General features: G+C 37.6%; 1 protein-coding gene across 2 annotated transcripts in view; it reads left to right on the top strand.

Annotated features, from left to right (window-relative positions):
• The window catches only part of LOC144980310 (ecotropic viral integration site 5 ortholog-like), a 239,567-nt gene that overhangs the window by 53,023 nt on the left and 164,090 nt on the right, over positions 1 to 22,454 (top strand). For both annotated transcript variants that reach the window (XM_078927965.1, XM_078927964.1), the window contains exons 2-6: positions 547 to 1,121; positions 2,327 to 2,453; positions 4,368 to 4,534; positions 14,787 to 15,248; positions 22,204 to 22,292. In XM_078927965.1, the coding sequence (XP_078784091.1) occupies positions 689 to 1,121; positions 2,327 to 2,453; positions 4,368 to 4,534; positions 14,787 to 15,248; positions 22,204 to 22,292 (1,278 nt within the window). In that variant the 5' untranslated portion in view covers positions 547 to 688. The remainder of the gene's footprint in view (positions 1 to 546; positions 1,122 to 2,326; positions 2,454 to 4,367; positions 4,535 to 14,786; positions 15,249 to 22,203; positions 22,293 to 22,454) is intronic.

Below are 22,454 nucleotides of genomic sequence, written 5' to 3'. Positions count from 1 at the left end.
ACCACGCCTCTCGGACAGATGTCATAATGTAAACAATGACTGTGATTGGTAAACATAGCAAACTACACAGGTTTTACTATCGTGCATTTGTCTAGTAAAATACCCACTATTCTTTCTACCGCTTGATGGATAAAACCAACACAGAAATCTGTGTAAATTTAAACGTTTATAAAGTGATTGAGAAAAATCGTGTGATAACTAGTCACCTATTTGGCGGTATGAAAACAATAACAATGATAATCGATAGGCCGAATTCATTCACTTTTTATTATTCACAACCAACCAACTATGTTTGTCCGAGCACGTGTGAAGGTGTGTCACAAATTCCATGTTTTGATTGGTCAAAAATCTACTGGTTAATTGATTGATTGATTGGTAAGTTGATTTTTATTTGTTGATTGATTGATTGATTGAATGATTGATAGTCGATTGGTTCGTTGATTGGTCGACTGATGATTGACTGATTGACTGACTGATTGACTGTTTCATCTCATCTCCATAAGTATATAAGATTGTTTTTTTTTTTATTATTCACTTTCATCACAGATGCCTGTCGTCTATACTATCTGAGTGTCCGTCTGTCTGCCATGACGATATCATTCTGGCTATCCTCCACGCCACTCACGGAAAACATCACTCTTGGACTCTGGGGGATTTCAGCAGGCGGTGTTCCTGCCCGTAGGAGGTGATGATAGAGATGGAGGAGGGTGGTGGGGGCGGTGATGATGATAATACCCCCCAAACCATCAGCCACAATCGGAGAAGCAGCAGCAGCAGTAGCCGTGGTTGCGGGGATTCAGGGGAGACTACTACTACTGCCGCAATCAGTACTATATCACCCGGTGTTGATTTGGCCACTGTCAGTGGCGATACGATGAACGGGACTTCTGGTTTAGGCCCCATATTGAAGAATGGATCAGTGGCGGCGGGTGCTAATAATAATAATGGAGGAGGAGGAGGGGGTGTTGTGGACGTGAATCAAAATTGCTCTGTTGAGAATGGGGGTGGTGTTGGTGGTGGGGGTGGTGTTGGTGGTGGGGGTGATGGTGACACCGGCAGAAAGGATGAAGGAACCACTGATGGAAAAAGCATAAAGAATGGGGAGAACTCGACGTCTAGTGGTAAGTCAACCTTTAAATGTTTTATAAATTGGATGTATAACCAAGTCAACGAAATAGAACATAATGGTAGATGGGTATTAGTAACAATAGATGAGTATTAGTGGTGTATAATAAATGAAACGATATATAATAAATAGTAGTGATCTGATTAAACAGCAACTTAAAAAAAATAATTGATGAAAAATGAATGAACATAGGTTAACGATTTATCTTCTAAATTTGATTGAACTTTCACCTTTGACCCTTTTTTAAAAACACATTTAATTTGTTTTCCTACGCACAGAGTCCTCCCCAGGGGGTCTTTGAGATATATTAAAGAGAATTTGATTGAACTTTCACCTTTGACCCTTTTTAAAACACATTTAATTTGTTTTCCTGTGCATATAGTCCTCCCCAGGGGGTCTTTGAGATATATAAGAGAGAATTTGATTGAACTTTCACCTTTGACCCTTTATTTAAACACATTTAATTTGTTTTCCTACACACAGAGTCCTCCCCAGGGGGTCTTTGAGATATATAAGAGAGAATTTGATTGAACTTTCACCTTTGACCCTTTTAAAAACACATTTTATTTGTTTTCCTACACACAGAGTCCTCCCCAGGGGGTCTTTGAGATATATAAGAGAGAATTTGATTGAACTTTCACCTTTGACCCTTTTTAAAAACACATTTAATTTGTTTTCCTACGCACAGAGTCCTCCCCAGGGGGTCTTTGAGATATATTAAAGAGAATTTGATTGAACTTTCACATTTGACCCTTTTTTTAAACACATTTAATTTGTTTTCCTACACACAGTCCTCCCCAGGGGGTCTTTGAGATATATAAGAGAGAATTTGATTGAACTTTCACCTTTGACCCTTTATTTAAACACATTTAATTTGTTTTCCTACACACAGAGTCCTCCCCAGGGGGTCTTTGAGATATATAAGAGAGAATTTGATTGAACTTTCACCTTTGACCCTTTTTTAAAACACATTTAATTTGTTTACCTACGCACAGAGTCCTCCCCAGGGGGTCTTTGAGATATATAAGAGAGAATTTGATTGAACTTTCACCTTTGACCCTTTTTAAAAACACATTTAATTTGTTTTCCTACGCACAGAGTCCTCCCCAGGGGGTCTTTGAGATATATTAAAGAGAATTTGATTGAACTTTCACATTTGACCCTTTTTTAAACACATTTAATTTGTTTTCCTACGCACAGAGTCCTCGCCAGGGGACCTGACCAAGAAGAAAGACTGGATGGAGAAACTGCTGAAAGACTCAGCTGGTGGTGCGGATCACAAGCCTACAGAACAAGATCTACTTAAGAAGCTGGAGGAAGCCAATAGGTGATTTGTCAACCCTGTATAGATCTGACATGGCGGTTTTTAAAAAAAACAAAAAACAATCCCAAATTTTGCAAGCTAGAAACAGTAAAATTTGCACAACAAAAATTCTAAAATTTGCAATTAATTTTCCTAAAAACCTATAATTAATTCATGAAAGAGAAAGGTATTTGTTTTTTTTTTTGTTTAAGGGTTGCAACAAATGTAAGGTCATATCAGCGCCAGTAAAAAGGAAGAAAATGCGATAGCAAAACAGAAACTACATTCTACATGAGATATAAAATTAAAAGAAAAGAAAAAATTCGTCTTTATTTTCGCCTTTTTTTTCTTTTTCTTTGCACAATCTCAAAAAATTTGCAAAAATTTGCAAAAAATTGCAGATTTTGCGGCCGCAATGCAAATCAGTGATAGACAAAAAGTAGTCGTTCAGGGCCTTTCGGCCCATGGAGCCGGAGTTTATCCCGGTTTCTATAGTGTGAAACGGACAATAGCAATTGCTTGCTGCCCTTTGGATAGGATGCTAGTCTATCGCAATGTACTTTCCACTAGATTTAACATACCCAGCTACCCAATCCAATCACTGCTGGGTGGACAGGAGGGTCAGATAATATCTCGACTGCACCCAGAATAGATCTCAGTCCCTTTGTTGTGAGCCAACTGAGCTATCGTACAGACATTGTTTTGAATGAATGTGCTTTTATACAGAGCAATATCCACTAAACGTTCTCAAAGTGATTTACAAGGGGTCCCTAACCAACAGCAACATCTAACATTTAGGACGGGACATGACGCCTGTTAGGCGATATTACATTTGTTTTCGGACAGAGACAACGCTGTTAATGGCCAGGTACTCATTTTACACCTGAGTATGGCGAGAGAATGTGAGTAAAGATCCTTTTCCAAGGATTCAACTATGCGCTGAGCGAGGCTCGAACCCAGGACCTTCTGATCCGAAAGCGAGTGTCATACCACTAGGCGGCCACAGAGTCGCACTTACTTAACACCTTGGACAAGACAAAAGGCTTATAATGCATGATTGATATTCCTGTACACTTGTTCAGATCTTTATCTTAGTGCCAGACGAAGCACTTTTTCTGATGTTTATGTTACAAGCATGGGTGCAAGAGTGCCGGCTACAGCCGCCCGCCCGGCTGATTGGATTACCGAAAAAAACATCGCTGGCTTTTTGCGATTTGGATTTTTTAGTTTATTTTTGTATATTTTAAATTGTGCAACTTGTGACAAGAAACTTAACAAATAACTGCATAACAACCTTTGGATTAAACAGACAAAATTGTGGACTACTATTATGAAGACTAGATGCTGAGAACAAGACTTCAAATGACGAGGTGAAGTCTGTGAATCTTGCAGGCTTTTTCTGATTATATGTCTGGTCATAAGTAGACTTGCAGGCTTTTTGAGGTCCAGTTGCTTGCACCCATGATTACAAGGATGCCTTGCTCTCTGGATTTGGAGACTATTTGATGGAGAATAACCTGAACAATTTTCAAAAACTAGAGGTACCTAGATGAGTCAATAAATTGGATAGAAAAATGAAGGGAGTAAATGTGACTCATAAATTAACTCACTCAACCCTATAAATTTTTGCTACTTTGCAAAATTGGAGAAAAATGTATTAGAAATGAGCGTTTATATAGATATTTTTATTCAACTATCATTAACTTGTAATTATTAAAAACACAAGCTTTGATACTAAGCCTATAATTTGTCTCAGAAAACATGTAATAAATAGGAATGGGGTAAAAGTAACCCGGGTAAACTACGGATATAGTCGGTGTTAGGGTTGAGTGAGTTAAGACCAACAACACAAAACGAACTTGTTCCCAATTTATGAGTCGAATTTACTCGCTTTATCTTTTTTTCTATCCATAAACAATTTTCCCTTTCCCGATTCAGATTGCTGGAGGCGGATACAAAGTCTTTCCCGTCCCTGTCGGCCTACTCGGCCACGGCCACTCCGGGTCACTCCAGGAAATCGTCAGGGTCCAGCATCATCTCGTCCAACTCCACAAATAGCCACTACAGTTGTCAGAATAGCAACGAGAGCAACGACGACCCTAATAGTAAGTTAGTTGTTGTTGTGTGTGTAAGGGTGGATGTGTTCATCTAAGTGTAAGGGTGGATGTGTTCATCTAAATGTAAGGGTGGATGTGTTCATCTAAGTGTAAGGTTGGACGTGTTCATCTAAGTGTAAGGGTGGATGTGTTCATCTAAGTGTAAGGGTGGATGTGTTCATCTAAGTGTTAGGTTGGATGTGTTCATCTAAGTGTTAGGTTGGATGTGTTCATCTAAGTGTAAGGTTGGATGTGTTCATCTAAGTGTAAGGTTGGATGTGTTCATCTAAGTGTAAGGTTGGATGTGTTCATCTAAATGTAAGGTTGGATGTGTTCATCTAAGTGTTAGGTTGGATGTGTTCATCTAAATGTAAGGTTGGATGTGTTCATCTAAGTGTTAGGTTGGATGTGTTCATCTAAATGTAAGGGTGGATGTGTTCATCTAAGTGTAAGGGTGGATGTGTTCATCTAAATGTAAGGTTGGATGTGTTCATCTAAGTGTAAGGGTGGATGTGTTCATCTAAGTGTAAGGGTGGATGTGTTCATCTAAATGTAAGGGTGGATGTGTTCATCTAAATGTAAGGGTGGATGTGTTCATCTAAGTGTAAGGTTGGATGTGTTCATCTAAGTGTTAGGTTGGACGTGTTCATCTAAGTGTAAGGTTGGATGTGTTCCTCTAAGTGTAAGGTTGGATGTGTTCATCTAAGTGTAAGGGTGGATGTGTTCATCTAAATGTAAGGTTGGATGTGTTCATCTAAGTGTAAGGTTGGACGTGTTCATCTAAGTGTAAGGTTGGATGTGTTCATCTAAGTGTAAGGGTGGATGTGTTCATCTAAGTGTAAGGGTGGACGTGTTCATCTAAGTGTAAGGGTGGACGTGTTCATCTAAGTGTAAGGGTGGATGTGTTCATCTAAGTGTAAGGGTGGATGTGTTCATCTAAGTGTAAGGGTGGATGTGTTCATCTAAGTGTAAGGGTGGATGTGTTCATCTAAATGTAAGGGTGGATGTGTTCATCTAAATGTAAGGTTGGATGTGTTCATCTAAGTGTAAGGTTGGACGTGTTCATCTAAGTGTAAGGTTGGATGTGTTCATCTAAGTGTAAGGGTGGATGTGTTCATCTAAGTGTAAGGGTGGATGTGTTCATCTAAGTGTAAGGTTGGATGTGTTCATCTAAGTGTAAGGGTGGATGTGTTCATCTAAGTGTAAGGGTGGACGTGTTCATCTAAGTGTAAGGGTGGACGTGTTCATCTAAGTGTAAGGTTGGATGTGTTCATCTAAATGTAAGGGTGGATGTGTTCATCTAAGTGTAAGGGTGGAAATGTTCATCTAAGTGTTAGGTTGGACGTGTTCATCTAAGTGTAAGGTTGGATGTGTTCATCTAAGTGTAAGGTTGGACGTGTTCATCTAAGTGTTAGGTTGGATGTGTTCATCTAAGTGTAAGGGTGGATGTGTTCATCTAAATGTAAGGTTGGATGTGTTCATCTAAGTGTAAGGTTGGACGTGTTCATCTAAGTGTAAGGTTGGATGTGTTCATCTAAGTGTAAGGGTGGATGTGTTCATCTAAGTGTAAGGGTGGATGTGTTCATCTAAGTGTAAGGGTGGATGTGTTCATCTAAGTGTAAGGGTGGATGTGTTCATCTAAATGTAAGGTTGGATGTGTTCATCTAAGTGTAAGGTTGGACGTGTTCCTCTAAATGTAAGGTTGGATGTGTTCATCTAAATGTAAGGTTGGATGTGTTCATCTAAATGTAAGGGTGGATGTGTTCATCTAAGTGTAAGGGTGGATGTGTTCATCTAAGTGTAAGGGTGGATGTGTTCATCTAAGTGTAAGGGTGGATGTGTTCATCTAAATGTAAGGGTGGATGTGTTCATCTAAGTGTAAGGGTGGATGTGTTCATCTAAGTGTAAGGTTGGATGTGTTCATCTAAATGTAAGGTTGGACGTGTTCATCTAAGTGTAAGGTTGGATGTGTTCATCTAAGTGTAAGGGTGGATGTGTTCATCTAAGTGTAAGGGTGGATGTGTTCATCTAAGTGTAAGGGTGGATGTGTTCATCTAAGTGTAAGGGTGGATGTGTTCATCTAAGTGTAAGGTTGGATGTGTTCATCTAAGTGTTAGGTTGGATGTGTTCATCTAAGTGTAAGGGTGGATGTGTTCATCTAAGTGTAAGGGTGGATGTGTTCATCTAAGTGTAAGGGTGGATGTGTTCATCTAAATGTAAGGTTGGATGTGTTCATCTAAGTGTAAGGTTGGATGTGTTCATCTAAATGTAAGGTTGGATGTGTTCATCTAAGTGTAAGGGTGGATGTGTTCATCTAAGTGTAAGGGTGGATGTGTTCATCTAAGTGTTAGGTTGGATGTGTTCATCTAAATGTAAGGTTGGATGTGTTCATCTAAATGTAAGGTTGGATGTGTTCATCTAAGTGTAAGGGTGGATGTGTTCATCTAAGTGTAAGGGTGGATGTGTTCATCTAAGTGTAAGGTTGGATGTGTTCATCTAAGTGTTAGGTTGGATGTGTTCATCTAAATGTAAGGTTGGATGTGTTCATCTAAGTGTAAGGTTGGATGTGTTCATCTAAGTGTAAGGTTGGATGTGTTCATCTAAATGTAAGGTTGGATGTGTTCATCTAAGTGTAAGGGTGGATGTGTTCATCTAAGTGTAAGGGTGGATGTGTTCATCTAAGTGTTAGGTTGGATGTGTTCATCTAAATGTAAGGTTGGATGTGTTCATCTAAGTGTAAGGTTGGATGTGTTCATCTAAATGTAAGGTTGGATGTGTTCATCTAAGTGTAAGGGTGGACGTGTTCATCTAAATGTAAGGTTGGATGTGTTCATCTAAGTGTAAGGGTGGATGTGTTCATCTAAGTGTAAGGTTGGATGTGTTCATCTAAGTGTAAGGTTGGATGTGTTCATCTAAGTGTAAGGGTGGATGTGTTCATCTAAATGTAAGGTTGGATGTGTTCATCTAAGTGTAAGGGTGGATGTGTTCATCTAAGTGTAAGGTTGGATATGTTCATCTAAGTGTAAGGGTGGATGTGTTCATCTAAGTGTAAGGTTGGATGTGTTCATCTAAGTGTAAGGGTGGATGTGTTCATCTAAGTGTAAGGTGGATGTGTTCATCTAAGTGTAAGGGTGGATGTGTTCATCTAAGTGTAAGGTTGGATGTGTTCATCTAAGTGTAAGGTTGGATGTGTTCATCTAAGTGTAAGGTTGGATGTGTTCATCTAAGTGTAAGGGTGGATGTGTTCATCTAAGTGTAGGTTGGATGTGTTCATCTAAGTGTAAGGTTGGATGTGTTCATCTAAGTGTAAGGGTGGATGTGTTCATCTAAGTGTAAGGTGGATGTGTTCATCTAAGTGTAAGGTTGGATGTGTTCATCTAAATGTAAGGTTGGATGTGTTCATCTAAGTGTAAGGGTGGATGTGTTCATCTAAATGTAAGGTTGGATGTGTTCATCTAAGTGTAAGGTGGATGTGTTCATCTAAGTGTAAGGGTGGATGTGTTCATCTAAGTGTAAGGGTGGATGTGTTCATCTAAGTGTAGGTTGGATGTGTTCATCTAATGTAAGGTGGATGTGTTCATCTAAGTGTAAGGGTGGATGTGTTCATCTAAGTGTAGGTTGGATGTGTTCATCTAAGTGTAAGGTTGGATGTGTTCATCTAAGTGTAAGGTTGGATGTGTTCATCTAATGTAAGGTTGGATGTGTTCATCTAAATGTAAGGTTGGATGTGTTCATCTAATGTAAGGTTGGATGTGTTCATCTAAGTGTAAGGTTGGAGTGTTCATCTAAATGTAGGTTGGATGTTTTCATCTAAGTGTAAGGGTGGATGTGTTCATCTAGATGTAAGGGTGGTTCCTAGTGTAGTGGATGTTTCATCTAAGTGTAAGGGTGGATGTGTTCATCTAAGTAAGTGGAGTGTTCATCTAAGTGTAAGGTGGATGTGTTCATCTAAAGTGTAAGGTTGGATGTGTTCATCTAAGTGTAAGGTTGGATGTGTTCATCTAAGTGTAAGGTGGATGTGTTCATCTAAGTGTAAGGGTGGACGTGTTCATCTAAGTGTAAGGTTGGATGTGTTCATCTAATGTAAGGTTGGATGTGTTCATCTAAGTGTAAGGGTGGATGTGTTCATCTAAGTGTAAGGGTGGATGTGTTCATCTAAGTGTAAGGGTGGATGTGTTCATCTAAGTGTAAGGTTGGATGTGTTCATCTAAGTGTAAGGTTGGATGTGTTCATCTAAGTGTAGTATGTGTTTGGAAGTGAGTGTTCATCTAATGTAAGGTTGGATGTGGTTCATCTAAGTGTAAGGTGGATGTGTTCATCTAAGTGTAAGGTTGGATGTGTTCATCTAAGTGTAAGGTTGGATGTGTTCATCTAAGTGTAGGTTGGATGTGTTCATCTAAAGTGTAAGGTTGGATGTGTTCATCTAAGTGTAAGGGTGGATGTGTTCATCTAAGTGTAAGGGTGATGTGTTCATCTAATGTAAGGTGGATGTGTTCATCTAATGTAAGGTTGGATGTGTTCATCTAAATGTAAGGGTGGATGTGTTCATCTAAGTGTAAGGGTGGATGTGTTCATCTAAGTGTAAGGTGGAGTGTTCATCTAAGTGTTAAGGTGGATGTGTTCATCTAATGTAAGGTTGGATGTGTTCATCTAAGTGTAAGGTTGGATGTGTTCATCTAAGTGTAAGGTGGATGTGTTCATCTAATGTAAGGTGGATGTGTTCATCTAAGTGTAAGGTTGGATGTGTTCATCTAAGTGTAAGTGGAGTGTTCATTATGTAGGTGGATGTGTTCATCTAAGTGTAAGGTGGATGTGTTCATCTAAGTGTAAGGTTGGATGTGTTCATCTAAGTGTAAGGTGGATGTGTTCATCTAATGTAAGGTGGATGTGTTCATCTAAGTGTAGTGGGTTCATGTGGTATGTGTTCATCTAATGTAAGGTTGATGTTTCATCTAATGTAAGGTGGATGTGTTCATTAAGTATTGGTGTGTTCATCTAAGTGTAGGTGAGTGTTCATCTAGTGTAAGGTGGATGTGTTCATCTAATGTAAGGGTGATGTGTTCATTAAGTGTAAGGTGGAGTGTTCATCTAAGTGTAGGTTGGAGTGTTCATCTAATGTAAGGTTGGATGTGTTCATCTAAGTGTAAGGTGGATGTGTTCATCTAGTGTAAGGTGGAGTGTTCATCTAAGTGTAGGTGGAGTGTTCATCTAAGTGAAGGTGGATGTGTTCATCTAAGTGTAAGGTGATGTGTTCATCTAAGTGTAAGGTGGATGTGTTCATCTAAGTGTAAGTTGGATGTGTTCATCTAAGTGTAGGGTGGATGTGTTCATCTAAGTGTAAGGGTGGATGTGTTCATCTAAGTGTAGGTGGATGTGTTCATCTAATGTAAGGTTGGAGTGTTCATCTAAGTGTTATGGTTGGAGTGTTCATCTAAGGTAAGGTGGATGTGTTATCTAAGTGTAAGGTGATGTGTTCATTAATGTAGGTGGATGTGTTCTCTAATGTAAGGTTGGATGTTCATCTAAATGTAAGTTGGATGTGTTCATCTAAGTGTAAGGTGGATGTGTTCATCTAAGTGTAAGTTGGATGTGTTCATCTAAGTGTAAGGTGGATGTGTCATCTAAGTGTAGGTGAGTGTTCATCTAATGTAAGGTGGATGTGTTCATCTAATGTAAGGTGATGTGTTCATCTAAGTGTAAGGTGGATGTTTCATCTAATGTAGGTTGGATGTGTTCATCTAAGTGTAAGGGTGGATGTGTTCATCTAAGTGTAAGGTTGGAGTGTTCATCTAAGTGTTAGGTTGGATGTGTTCATCTAATGTAAGGTGAGTGTTCATCTAAGTGTAAGGTGGATGTGTTCATCTAATGTAAGGTGATGTGTTCATCTAAGTGTAAGGTTGGATGTGTTCATCTAAGTGTAAGGGTGGATGTGTTCATCTAAGTGTAAGGTGGATGTGTTCATCTAATGTAGGTTGGAGTGTTCATCTAAGTGTAGGTGGATTGTTCATCTAAGTGTAAGGGGATGTGTTCATCTAATGTAAGGTGGATGTGTTCATCTAAGTGTAAGGGTGGATGTGTTCATCTAAATGTAAGGTGGATGTGTTCATCTAAGTGTAAGGTTGGATGTGTTCATCTAATGTAAGGTTGGATGTGTTCATCTAAGTGTTAGGGTGGATGTGTTCATCTAATGTAAGGTGGATGTGTTCATCTAAGTGTAAGGTGATGTGTCATCTAATGTAAGGTTGGATGTGTTCATCTAAGTGTAAGGGTGGATGTGTTCATCTAATGTAAGGTTGGATGTGTTCATCTAAGTGTAAGGGTGGATGTGTTCATCTAAGTGTAAGGTGGATGTGTTCATCTAAGTGTAGTTGGATGTGTTCATCTAATGTAAGGTGGATGTGTTCATCTAATGTAGGTGGATGTGTTCATCTAAGTGTAAGGTGGATGTGTTCATCTAAGTGTAGGGTGGAGTGTTCATCTAAGTGAAGGTGGATGTTTCATCTAAGTGTAAGGTGGATTGTTCATCTAATTAGTTGATGTTTCATCTAAGTGTAGGTGGAGTGTTCATCTAAGTGTAAGGTGGATGTGTTCATCTATTAAGGTGGATGTGTTCATCTATGTAGGGATGTGTTCATCTAGTGTAAGGGTGAGTGTTCATTAAGTGTAAGGTGAGTGTTCATCTAATGTAGGTGGATGTGTTCATCTATTAAGGTTGGATGTGTCATCTAAGTGTAAGGTGGATGTTCTTAATAAGTGTGTGTCATCTAATTAAGGTGATGTTTCATCTAAGTGTAAGTGTGTGTTCATCTAAATGTAAGGTGGATGTGTTCATCTAAGTAAGGTGGATGTTCATTAAGTGTAGTGAGTGTCATCAAGTGTAAGTGGATGTGTCATCTATGTAAGTGATGTGTTCATCTAATGTAGGTGGTGTGTTCATCTAATGTAGGTTGATGTGTTCATCTAAGTGAAGGGTGATGTGTTCATCTAGTGTAGGTGGATGTTTCATCTAATGTAAGGTGATGTGTTCATCTAAGTGTAAGGTGATGTGTCATCTAAGTGTAAGTTGGTGTGTTCATCTAAGGTAAGTGGATGTGTTCATTATGTAAGGTGGATGTGTTCATTATGTAAGGTGATGTGTTCATAGTGAAGGTGGATGTTCATCTAATGAAGGTTGATGTGTCATCAGTGTAAGTTGGATGTGTTCATCAAGTGTAAGGTGGATGTGTCATTAAGTGTAAGGTGGATGTGTTCATTAGTGTAAGGTGGAGTGTTCATCAAGTTAGTGATGTGTTCATCTAAAGTAAGGTGGAGTGTTCATCTAAGTGTAAGGGTGGATGTGTTCATCTAAGTGTAAGGGTGGATGTGTTCATCTAAATGTAAGGTTGGATGTGTTCATCTAAGTGTTAGGTTGGATGTGTTCATCTAAATGTAAGGGTGGATGTGTTCATCTAAGTGTTAGGTTGGACGTGTTCATCTAAATGTAAGGTTGGATGTGTTCATCTAAATGTAAGGTTGGATGTGTTCATCTAAATGTAAGGTTGGATGTGTTCATCTAAGTGTAAGGTTGGATGTGTTCATCTAAGTGTAAGGTTGGATGTGTTCATCTAAATGTAAGGGTGGATGTGTTCATCTAAGTGTAAGGTTGGATGTGTTCATCTAAGTGTAAGGTTGGATGTGTTCATCTAAGTGTAAGGTTGGATGTGTTCATCTAAGTGTAAGGTTGGATGTGTTCATCTAAGTGTAAGGGTGGATGTGTTCATCTAAGTGTAAGGGTGGATGTGTTCATCTAAGTGTAAGGTTGGATGTGTTCATCTAAGTGTAAGGTTGGATGTGTTCATCTAAGTGTAAGGGTGGATGTGTTCATCTAAGTGTAAGGTTGGACGTGTTCATCTAAGTGTAAGGTTGGATGTGTTCATCTAAATGTAAGGTTGGATGTGTTCATCTAAGTGTAAGGTTGGATGTGTTCATCTAAGTGTAAGGTTGGATGTGTTCATCTAAGTGTAAGGTTGGACGTGTTCATCTAAGTGTAAGGTTGGATGTGTTCATCTAAGTGTAAGGTTGGATGTGTTCATCTAAGTGTAAGGTTGGATGTGTTCATCTAAATGTAAGGTTGGATGTGTTCATCTAAGTGTAAGGTTGGATGTGTTCATCTAAGTGTAAGGTTGGATGTGTTCATCTAAGTGTAAGGTTGGACGTGTTCATCTAAGTGTAAGGTTGGATGTGTTCATCTAAGTGTAAGGTTGGATGTGTTCATCTAAGTGTAAGGGTGGATGTGTTCATCTAAATGTAAGGTTGGATGTGTTCATCTAAGTGTAAGGTTGGATGTGTTCATCTAAGTGTAAGGTTGGATGTGTTCATCTAAGTGTAAGGTTGGACGTGTTCATCTAAGTGTAAGGTTGGATGTGTTCATCTAAGTGTAAGGTTGGATGTGTTCATCTAAGTGTAAGGTTGGATGTGTTCATCTAAGTGTAAGGGTGGATGTGTTCATCTAAGTGTAAGGTTGGATGTGTTCATCTAAATGTGATGGTGGCGACAAATAGGTGGTGGCGGTTTTTGGTTGGGATTTATGGAATAGACACATGACGCGTCTATTTGAATAGCCCTTCTCCTTCTCTCTCTCTCTCTCTCTCTCCCTCTCTCTCTCTCTCTCTCTCTCTCTCTCTCTCTCTCTCTCTCTCTCTCTAGCTCTATCTCTATCTATCTATCTATCTATCTATCAATCCATCATCTATTCTCTGATCCATGTGTGTGCTGAAAAAGATTTAAATGCAAGGTTTCCAATTCTCCGTCTATTTACGGAATTCAGTATATTATTATAAACCCTCAGTATATTTTAAAATCACATCACATGCTAAACGGAAAAAAAATATAAATATATAAAGTCTTTTTACTGATGTTCAGCACTCAGATAGGGGCGGGTTGGTCTATGTCGTTGTGTAAAAATTCCGTAAATTTTAGCCTTCCTGTATTGGTAACCCTGTAAATGGTAAAAAGTTACATCGGATGTTTTTTTTTGTTTGTTTTTTGTTTTTTGTTTTTTTTTTAACCTCAGGCATGGGAGACACCCAATGTTTGTCGTTGCTTTGCCAATTTAGATTTATCTCCGTCTTTTAAATACGACAATAAACAGGTATAGGGATATGGGCCTTAAAAAAACAGACAAAAAACAAACAAAAAAAAAAAAAAAAAAAAAAAAAAAAAAAAACACCATAAATTAAAAAGTCAAAAAAAAGGAAAGAATTATATAAATAAATCAGTAAATAAATAGATAAATAAATAAATAAACGTATGTTTGAAACTCATATAGGGGTTAGTCTATGTGGTAGTGTAAAACTTCAGTAAATTTTAGCCTTCCTGAATTAGCTACCCTGTAAATGGTAAAAACTTACATCGGATGTTGAAAAACCGTGGAAAATTAACTGGTTTATTTTCACAACTTACTCCCATTCACAAAATTGACAAACTATAACAATGTCACCGTGTCACTAACATCATCATTTTAAATAAAAACGAATTTTTGAATGTTGTTGTTGTTGACATTTTTGGTATTCTTGTTGAATAATTTGCTTTCCCCTAAATACTACTATCTACTAACCAGCTGTTTATCGTTGATTACATGATATTGTCAGTCAGTGACCCTTTTTGACTTAACTCTCTCCTTACCGATCATTTTCAGTATTTTCAGAAAAATGGCAGGCTTACCCAGTAGAAAAATTTATTTTTTAAACTCAAACAAGCTCTCTATAAAACAACTTTATGTTCTTATTAATTAAACAAAGATCATTCTTCAAAGTTTGTGATGTACAAAATAAATCTGAATAAATACAAATGTAGATTGTGTCGTAACAAATGTGACGATTTTGCTGCAGGTGGTAAGGAGACGGTTAAGTCACTGTTTGAGAACACAGGGAAAATGATCAAACCCAAGACTTTTCTCAGTGTCGACCAAAACATCATTATTTGACTCTCGTCAATCTGGAATTTAGTCGTGTATTTATGTCTTTATTGTTTTTTTTTGTTGTTGGCTGAAGAAGGGTTTTGAGCCCGAAACGCTCCGTGTTTGGCATTTTGTTCTTTTAAAAAATTTGAAGTTGTTCTATTCATTTTTGTTTATGACTCTTTACAGTCCACAGCTTCTAGCAGCCTTGTATCATTATGATATAAAAACATCATAACAGTATTTGTACAGCATTTCAAATATATCAAACTTTTAAACTTTTTAAATGTAAAATACCACGTATATGTATATGTGTGTGTACAGATATAAAAGCAGACAATAGCGACGTATTGATGACAACTCCCACCATCACCACGTCGAGATCCCCCTTCACCTTTAAGAAGAAATGGATGAAGAACGACAAGACAGGAAGTAGTATGGTGTTACCCCTGTCATCATCATCATCATCATCATCAACGACAACATTCCCCTACTTAAAACGGAACTCTTTATCTCCACCATCAACGCCCGTATCACCTTTACAGTCACCTCCTATGACTCCCAAAATGCTCTCCAAATCTTCGTCCGTCGCCTCGGAATTATCGTTAGGAGCCACGGAAACAACGGCCATGTTGTCTTCTCCTTCGTCATCGCCACCCAGGAAAGGAGGAGGAGGAGGGGGAGGGGGATGGTATGACCAGTCAGATCAATCCACCAATCGGACGACGTATACATCCAGTATTCCATACCTGACGCTAGAGTCTGTGTTACAAATCAACATTGCTGGTAATGATTGATTCCCCTGTCATCGTGCGTGCTGTACCACACAACACACAACACACTGGCTGCACCCTGGAAATTTGCCTGTTTTTTTTTTTTTTGCATCCCTTGGAATGAATGCTTTCAAATTTTGTCCAAAATACATTATAATACTGATTTGAGAGCACCAATCAATCTTCCCCCTTTCTCAACCTTTCCATCCACCCCTGTACAGACAGCACACATACACATTCAGCATACCTACCAACCCTTCCACTTTTGACGGAATCATTCCCATTTATTTCACTCTTCCTTTTATTCCGCTATTCCACCATTGTCTCTAAAATTGTGATTTTCATAAATTGTGAAAGATGAAAAACATGGGGGGAAGAGGTGATTTTTTAAATTTGTGAATTCCAATAGGGAGCTAAGAAGGAAAATCAATTGCACTCCTCCTTCCCTCATCCTCTTCCCTATTCCATTACCTAACACATTCGATATGTAATTGTGCCACCAGCTGTGCCAGAATACAGTCTTTGTGTTTTTGATGGGGAATTGTCCTATTTCTTTTGGTCTCAAATTCCTATTTTCTGACGTTCTGATTCCACTTTTGGAATGTGAAGGGTTGGCAGGTCTGCATCACAGAGAATACAGTCTATGGTCTGCATACATTCACCGATCCCACCTTCAGCTGAATGCAAAAGAAAGTCAGATAGAATGATTTAAACTGCTTTACCCGTATTCCGTCCAGAAGAATTTTTGCATCTTATGGAATGCTTTCAAATTTGTCCAAAATACTTATTGATAGTATCTATTTGAAAGCACCAATCAAACTTCCCTTTTCTCTCCTTCCATCCACCCCTGTACATACAACACACCTACACACACATAAGAAGAGCCTCACCTTCAGCTGAATGCAAAAGTAAATCCGATAGAATGATTTAAAACTGCATTACCCGTCTTCTGTTCTGAAGAATGTTTGCATCCCACGGAATGCTTTCAAATTTGTCCAAAATACTTTACAGTACTTAATTGAGAACACCGATCAATCTTCCCTTTCTCCCCTTCCCAGAGCTGCCTACCTACCTGAAATTTAAAAAATTCGTCGTTTCCATGGGAGAGAAGGAAAAAAAACCCAATTTAAATTGCTTTAGAAATAAACAATTAGCCCTCAGCATGGTCCAATAATCTCCAAAGTCCTGAATGTAGGTTCTAAGAATCTAAACTTCCCTTTACAACAAAATTTATAGTCACAGAGACCTATGCAGATTTGTACCTGGAGCCAAAAATTCGTATTTCTACGAGTTTTTCGTAGCACTAGGCAGGTCTGCCTTCCATCCACCCCCTCCACCCCGGTACACACAACATACTTACACACACATTAGTTGAGCCCACCTGCAGCTGAATGCAAAAGAAAATCAGATAGAATGATTTAAACTGCTTTACCCGTATTCCGTCCAGAAGAATTTTTGCATCTTATGGAATGCTTTCAAATTTGTCCAAAATACTTATTGATACTATCTATTTGAAAGCACCAATCAATCTTCCCTTTTCTCCTCTTCCATCCACCCCTGTACATACAACACACACCTACACACACATAAGACGAGCCTCACCTGCAGCTGAATGCAAAAGAAAGTCAGATAGAATAATTTTAAACTGCTTTACCCGTCTTCCGTCCAGAACAATGATTGCTAGTCTGAAAATTTAGAAATATTCGAGTTGCAACAAAATTGAATGAGACTGAACCATATTTTAGGACTAGAACATGTGCAGTACTTACTATTTATAGTAACAGATGGCCTTTCGTTTCCTAACTTAATCAACACCCTGCGCATACCCCTGCACCTTCGACACCCCCCCCCCTTCCCCCACCCCTTCCGCAACTTCAGCCAATTCTCTAGAGATAATCTCTGCCTTTTGAGAATATTTTTTCCTTCCATGTTTCTATATGTTGGTGACATCATATTCTGATAGCATCATTAGTATATATATATATATATATATATATATATATATATATATATATATATATATATATATATATATATTATATTATATATATATATATATATATATATATATATATATATATATATATATATATATATATATATATATATATATATATATATATATAATATATATATATATATATATATATATATATATATATATATATATATATATTATATATATATATATATATATAAATTATATATTATATATATATATATATGGATTTATGAGGTACTATGAGATTTAGCCTTAGCTTTGATCTCCCTCAACCCCCCCACTCCCATTTCCCTCATTTCCCCCATCCCATAAATTATCCTTTTTTTTTTTTCAGGACTAAAATTATATTATACTAGTCATTTCTCTCTCTATTGATTCAAAAAATAAATAAATTTTAGACATCTTACTTTATAGCTCCAATTCTATAATTATTAATAAATTGAGCTTAAAAAAAAATAATTGAGCTATTATATAGCGGAATATCCACTAAACGTGCACAAAGCGCTTTACAAGGAGTCCCTGGTCAATAGCAACATTTAATATTTGGGACAGGACATGATGCCTGTTAGACAACGCTGTTATCGGTAAGGTACTCATTTTACATCTGAGTACGGTGAGAGAATGTGAGTAAAGAGCGTTATCCAAGGACTCAACTATGCGCCGAGCGATGCTTGAAACCAGGACCATCTGATCCGTAGCCCCACTAATAACCCAACAAATTCTTTGTATAGACCTGTTATTGGGGTTGAGATGATTGGGTGGATAAGTTAAGGATGAAGGTCCAGACTCGAGCCCCACTGTTAGCATCTCGGTTTTTTGTTTTTTTTTGTTTTTTTTTCCAAGAGCAAAAGACTTATCCGCTTTTTGCTTTCTTTGCAGCGCTTTACTGCGGATAACGCTTTGGGTTATCTCGGGGTTTTTATTCCTTGGGGTAGACCTTTAAATGATGTCCTTTGGTAACGAGTAAATGGAATATTAAGTAATATTTCTATCTTGTTTATTTATCTGTAATTCCTTAAATAAAATAAATTGAGATTTATATAGCATAATATTCACTAAACGTGCTCAAAGCGCTTTACAACGGGTCCCTGGTCAACAGCTACATTTAACATTTAGGACAGGACACGACGCCTGTTAGGCGATATTACAATTTTTTTTCGGACAGAGACAACGCTTTTAACGGCTGGGTACTCATTTTACACCGAGTACGGTGTGAGAGAGAATGTGAGTAAAGAGCCTTCTCCAAGGACTCAACTATGCGCTATTGTTGGAAAAATAGAGTTTGGTGCCCGAGCTTATTTATTGTTTGAAGTGTTATTGAATCCTGCATAGGTTGATGTTTATGTGCGGCTATGTGGTCTAGTGGTATGACACTCGCTTTGAGATCGCAAGGTCCTGGGTTCGAGTCTCGTACTCGGCGCATAGTTGATGCCCTTGGAAAAGGCTCTTTACTCACATTCTCTCACCGTACTCAGGTGTAAAATGAGTACCTGACCGTTAACAGCGTTGTCTTTGTCTGAAAAGTTGTAATATCGCCTAACAGGCGGCACGTCCCGTCCTACATGTTAAATGTTGCTGTTGACCAGGGAACCGTTGTAAAGCGCTTTGAGCACATTTTAGTAGATATTGCGCTATATAAAAGCTCAATTATTATGCATTAAGAGAAGTATTTAAGTGATAGCTATTTATTTTTCCTTTTTCTTTATTTAACTACCAATTTTTAGAATTGCCATAAACATTGTTATGAAGTTATGGGGTTGTTGTTGTTGTTGTTGTTCTATACATTCATTCGTAGTGAAGAAAAAATTGGTCTTGAATTCATGAATTCATGAGTCATGAATATCTTAGAAAATCGCAGTTAAAACCCTGTTTCATGAATTGATTTAAACCGACGTACGCTTTTTTGCAGGTCTGATAACCCAATATTCATTATGTGATTATTGCTGTGATGGAAATCTCCAAAAATGATGCAAAACATTGTCCATTACAGCAATGTTAAACTAGGCCCATAAGTGCGGTCGGGACGTCAGACCTGCATAAATGTACACGTTGGATAGGAATAGACAGGTAGATAACCACGCCTCTCGGACAGTCGTCATAATGTAAACAAAGGCAGTGATTGGTAAACATAGCCAACTACACAGGTTTTACTATAAGTGGTATGTGTTTAAGTAAAATACCCACTGTTCTACCGCTTGATCAACAGAACCAACACAGAAAACTGTGTAAATTTAAACGTTCATAATCTGATCGAGAAAATCGTGTGATAACTATTCACCCCTTCGGTGGTAGAAAAACAATAACAATGGCCCGAGAGAGGTCGATTTCATTCACGTTATTGTTTATAAACAACCATCTATGTTTTTCTGACCACGTGTGAGGGTGTGTCACAAATTCCATGTTTTGATTGGTCAAAAATCTACTGGTTAATTGAATTAACTGTTTCCATTTTGCGACGCCAGCTGATGGTGTAATGATAAATAACACCCTGCCTTTTAATTTGGGGGGGGGGGGGGGGGGAGGGAATGGGGGGGGGGGGGGCTGGACGTGGTTCCTCCTTTAGGATTTACGAGACTTTGAGATATTGTTATTATGTGTGAGTAGTTGTTTTTAATCACTCTATATTATGTAAACAGGGACTTGAAGTCTCTGTTCCAGTCGTCGGTCGATCCGCTTACAATTTTAAAGTATCTGCAGGAATGTGAACTCCTGCAGAAATTGTAAATAAATATTTTTAAAACAAACAAACATGTAACTATTATGATTTTATAAAAAAATTATTACAACAGTACACGTTTTGAGCAGCTATGGCCCCTCAAGGCCGATAAAAATTTATAAAAGACAGAAACGGGCGCTTAAATGACCTAAATAGTGTCGAAAGCGCCGTTAAACACCTAAAAACTAAAAAACTAAAACTAAAAACTAATCACTCTATCTGAAATAGCCTTGTTGAATACGCCCTTTGAAACGGATGTGATGACGGAGTTAAACTAAAAGTCAGACTTTGTCAAAAAGAAATGCAACAAATCATAATCAATCAAGTAATTTCTGTTATGCCAAAAAAAAAACAAATAAACAAATTGAGCTTTATGTAGCACAATATCCAATAAATGTGCTCAAAGCGCTTTACAAGGGGCCCCTGGTCAACAGCAACATTTAACATGTAGGACGGGACATGATGCCCGTTAGGCGATATTACAATTTTTTTTTCCTGACAAAGACAACGCTGTTAACGGCCACATACTCATTTTACACCTGAGTACGGTGAGAGAATGTGAGTAAAGAGCCTTTTCCAAGGACTCAACTATGCGCGAGGCTCGAACCCAGGACCTTCCTATCCGAAAGCGAGTGTCATACCACATAGCCGCACAGCTGCACTTAATTATGTTTTGCTTACATATTATATATGATTTGTAAACATTTGAGTGTATTCCTCTTAGTTGGGACCTGTGCTTGTGTCTTGATGAGACTTGTAGATGATCTCAAACTAAGTACTTTGACAGTGTGCTCTTGAAATCTACATCTGTTTCTACAACTTTTTACTATTCCAATTTCTTCCTTTTTACTGGCCTGATATGATCTTAAATGTGTTGCAAGCGCCACCAGTAGATCTCTCTCTCTCTCTCTCTCTCTCTCTCTCTCTCTTTCTCTCTCTCTCTCTCTCATTTTATTTTCTCTCATTCTCTGTATTTATCATAACAGCACATCCTTGCTATTTCCTCCCCCCTCCCCTTCCCCCATCCTCAATTCCTCCATCTATCTCTTTTCAATACTATTTCTTCAAATCTTAGCTTGACATTCACACTCTGCTATTATGCATTAGACTGCATCCTATAACATAATTTTTTTTTCTTTTTTCTGTTTTTTTCTCAAATTTGCATTAAATTTGTCTTGAAATTTGTCAAGTTTTATTTCATTTTATTTTATTTTATTTATTTATTTAATTATTTCTTTTTTATTCTTTTTATATTTATAAAAAACAAAACAAAAAACAAACAAACTATGATGTATTGAACTTTTAAGATGAACCCAAAGCTGTCCAGATATATTAAAGCTAAGACATTTTTCTTGTCGAGTTGTCTGCAGGAATGTGAACTCCTGCAGAAATTGTAAATAAATATTTTTAAAACAACAAACATTTAACTATTATGATTTTATAAAGATTTTATTACAACAGTACACGATTGAGCAGCTATGGCCCCTCAAGGCCGATAAAAATTGATAAAAGACAGAAACGGGCGCTTAAATGACCTAAATAGTGTCGAAAGCGCCGTATTGATCTTTCAATACATTCAAAGTGAGTGTGTTTTCTGGCCAAAATGAATCCAAGTGTGTTTTGCTATTGTCTGACAGTATAGACACAGAGAGATATGAATTATGAGACACAAACCTTGTCCGAAAAGCATGCAAGTGTGTGTAGTGTTCCTTTTCACCGTTTACTGCCATTTGTCGAAATGTTTCTTAATAATGGTGGAGAAGATTAATTATTCCTTAATGGGTTGTCAAAGTTTAAATTTAATGGATCTTACAATGTTTATGACATTTTTTTTTTTTCAAAAAGGTGAAATTTGTTTTTGATATTCTTCATACTTTAATATGCTTGTTCTAAAATATTCCAACTCTAAACATAATTATGTATACCCTTGTTGCCATGCTTTTCACTGAAAGCAACAACGTTAATGGATGTTACACTTTTTATGATATTTTTTTTTAAAAGGTGACATTGATTTTGATGTACTTGGTACTTTGATATGCTTGTTCTAAAATATTCCCTCTAATTATTATAATTATTATATAAACCCTTATTCCCATCTTTCTTGCCGAAAGCAACAATGAATGTTACATATTTTATGCCATTTTATTTTTAAAGTTGAAATTTGATTGAAATACTGAATATCTATCTATCTATACAAAAAGCTGGTATTTTAGAAATTGACTGATGATCTACTGTCACTTTCAATCTCAGGTGTGAATTCTAGTGAAAGCCTGTGGGAGATTTGGGGTCGAATCATCAATGACTGGGAGTCGGTCAGGAAAAGGCCCGCTTTTTTAAAGGTAGGTCAAGGGTCATAGTTCAATCAGTGAAAACTACAAACTACATTCTTTAAAAAAAAAAAAAATTGAGCTTTTATATAGCGCAATATCCACTAAACGTGCTCAAAGCGCTTTACAAGGGGTCCCTGACCAACAGCAACATTTAACATTTAGGACAAGACA

The sequence above is a fragment of the Berghia stephanieae genome, chromosome 9 (assembly GCF_034508935.2).
Source record: "Berghia stephanieae isolate SIO BIC M18660-M18661 chromosome 9, UCSD_Bste_1.3, whole genome shotgun sequence".
NCBI lineage: Eukaryota > Metazoa > Mollusca > Gastropoda > Nudibranchia > Aeolidiidae > Berghia > Berghia stephanieae.
This window is presented reverse-complemented; position numbering and strand designations above follow the sequence as displayed.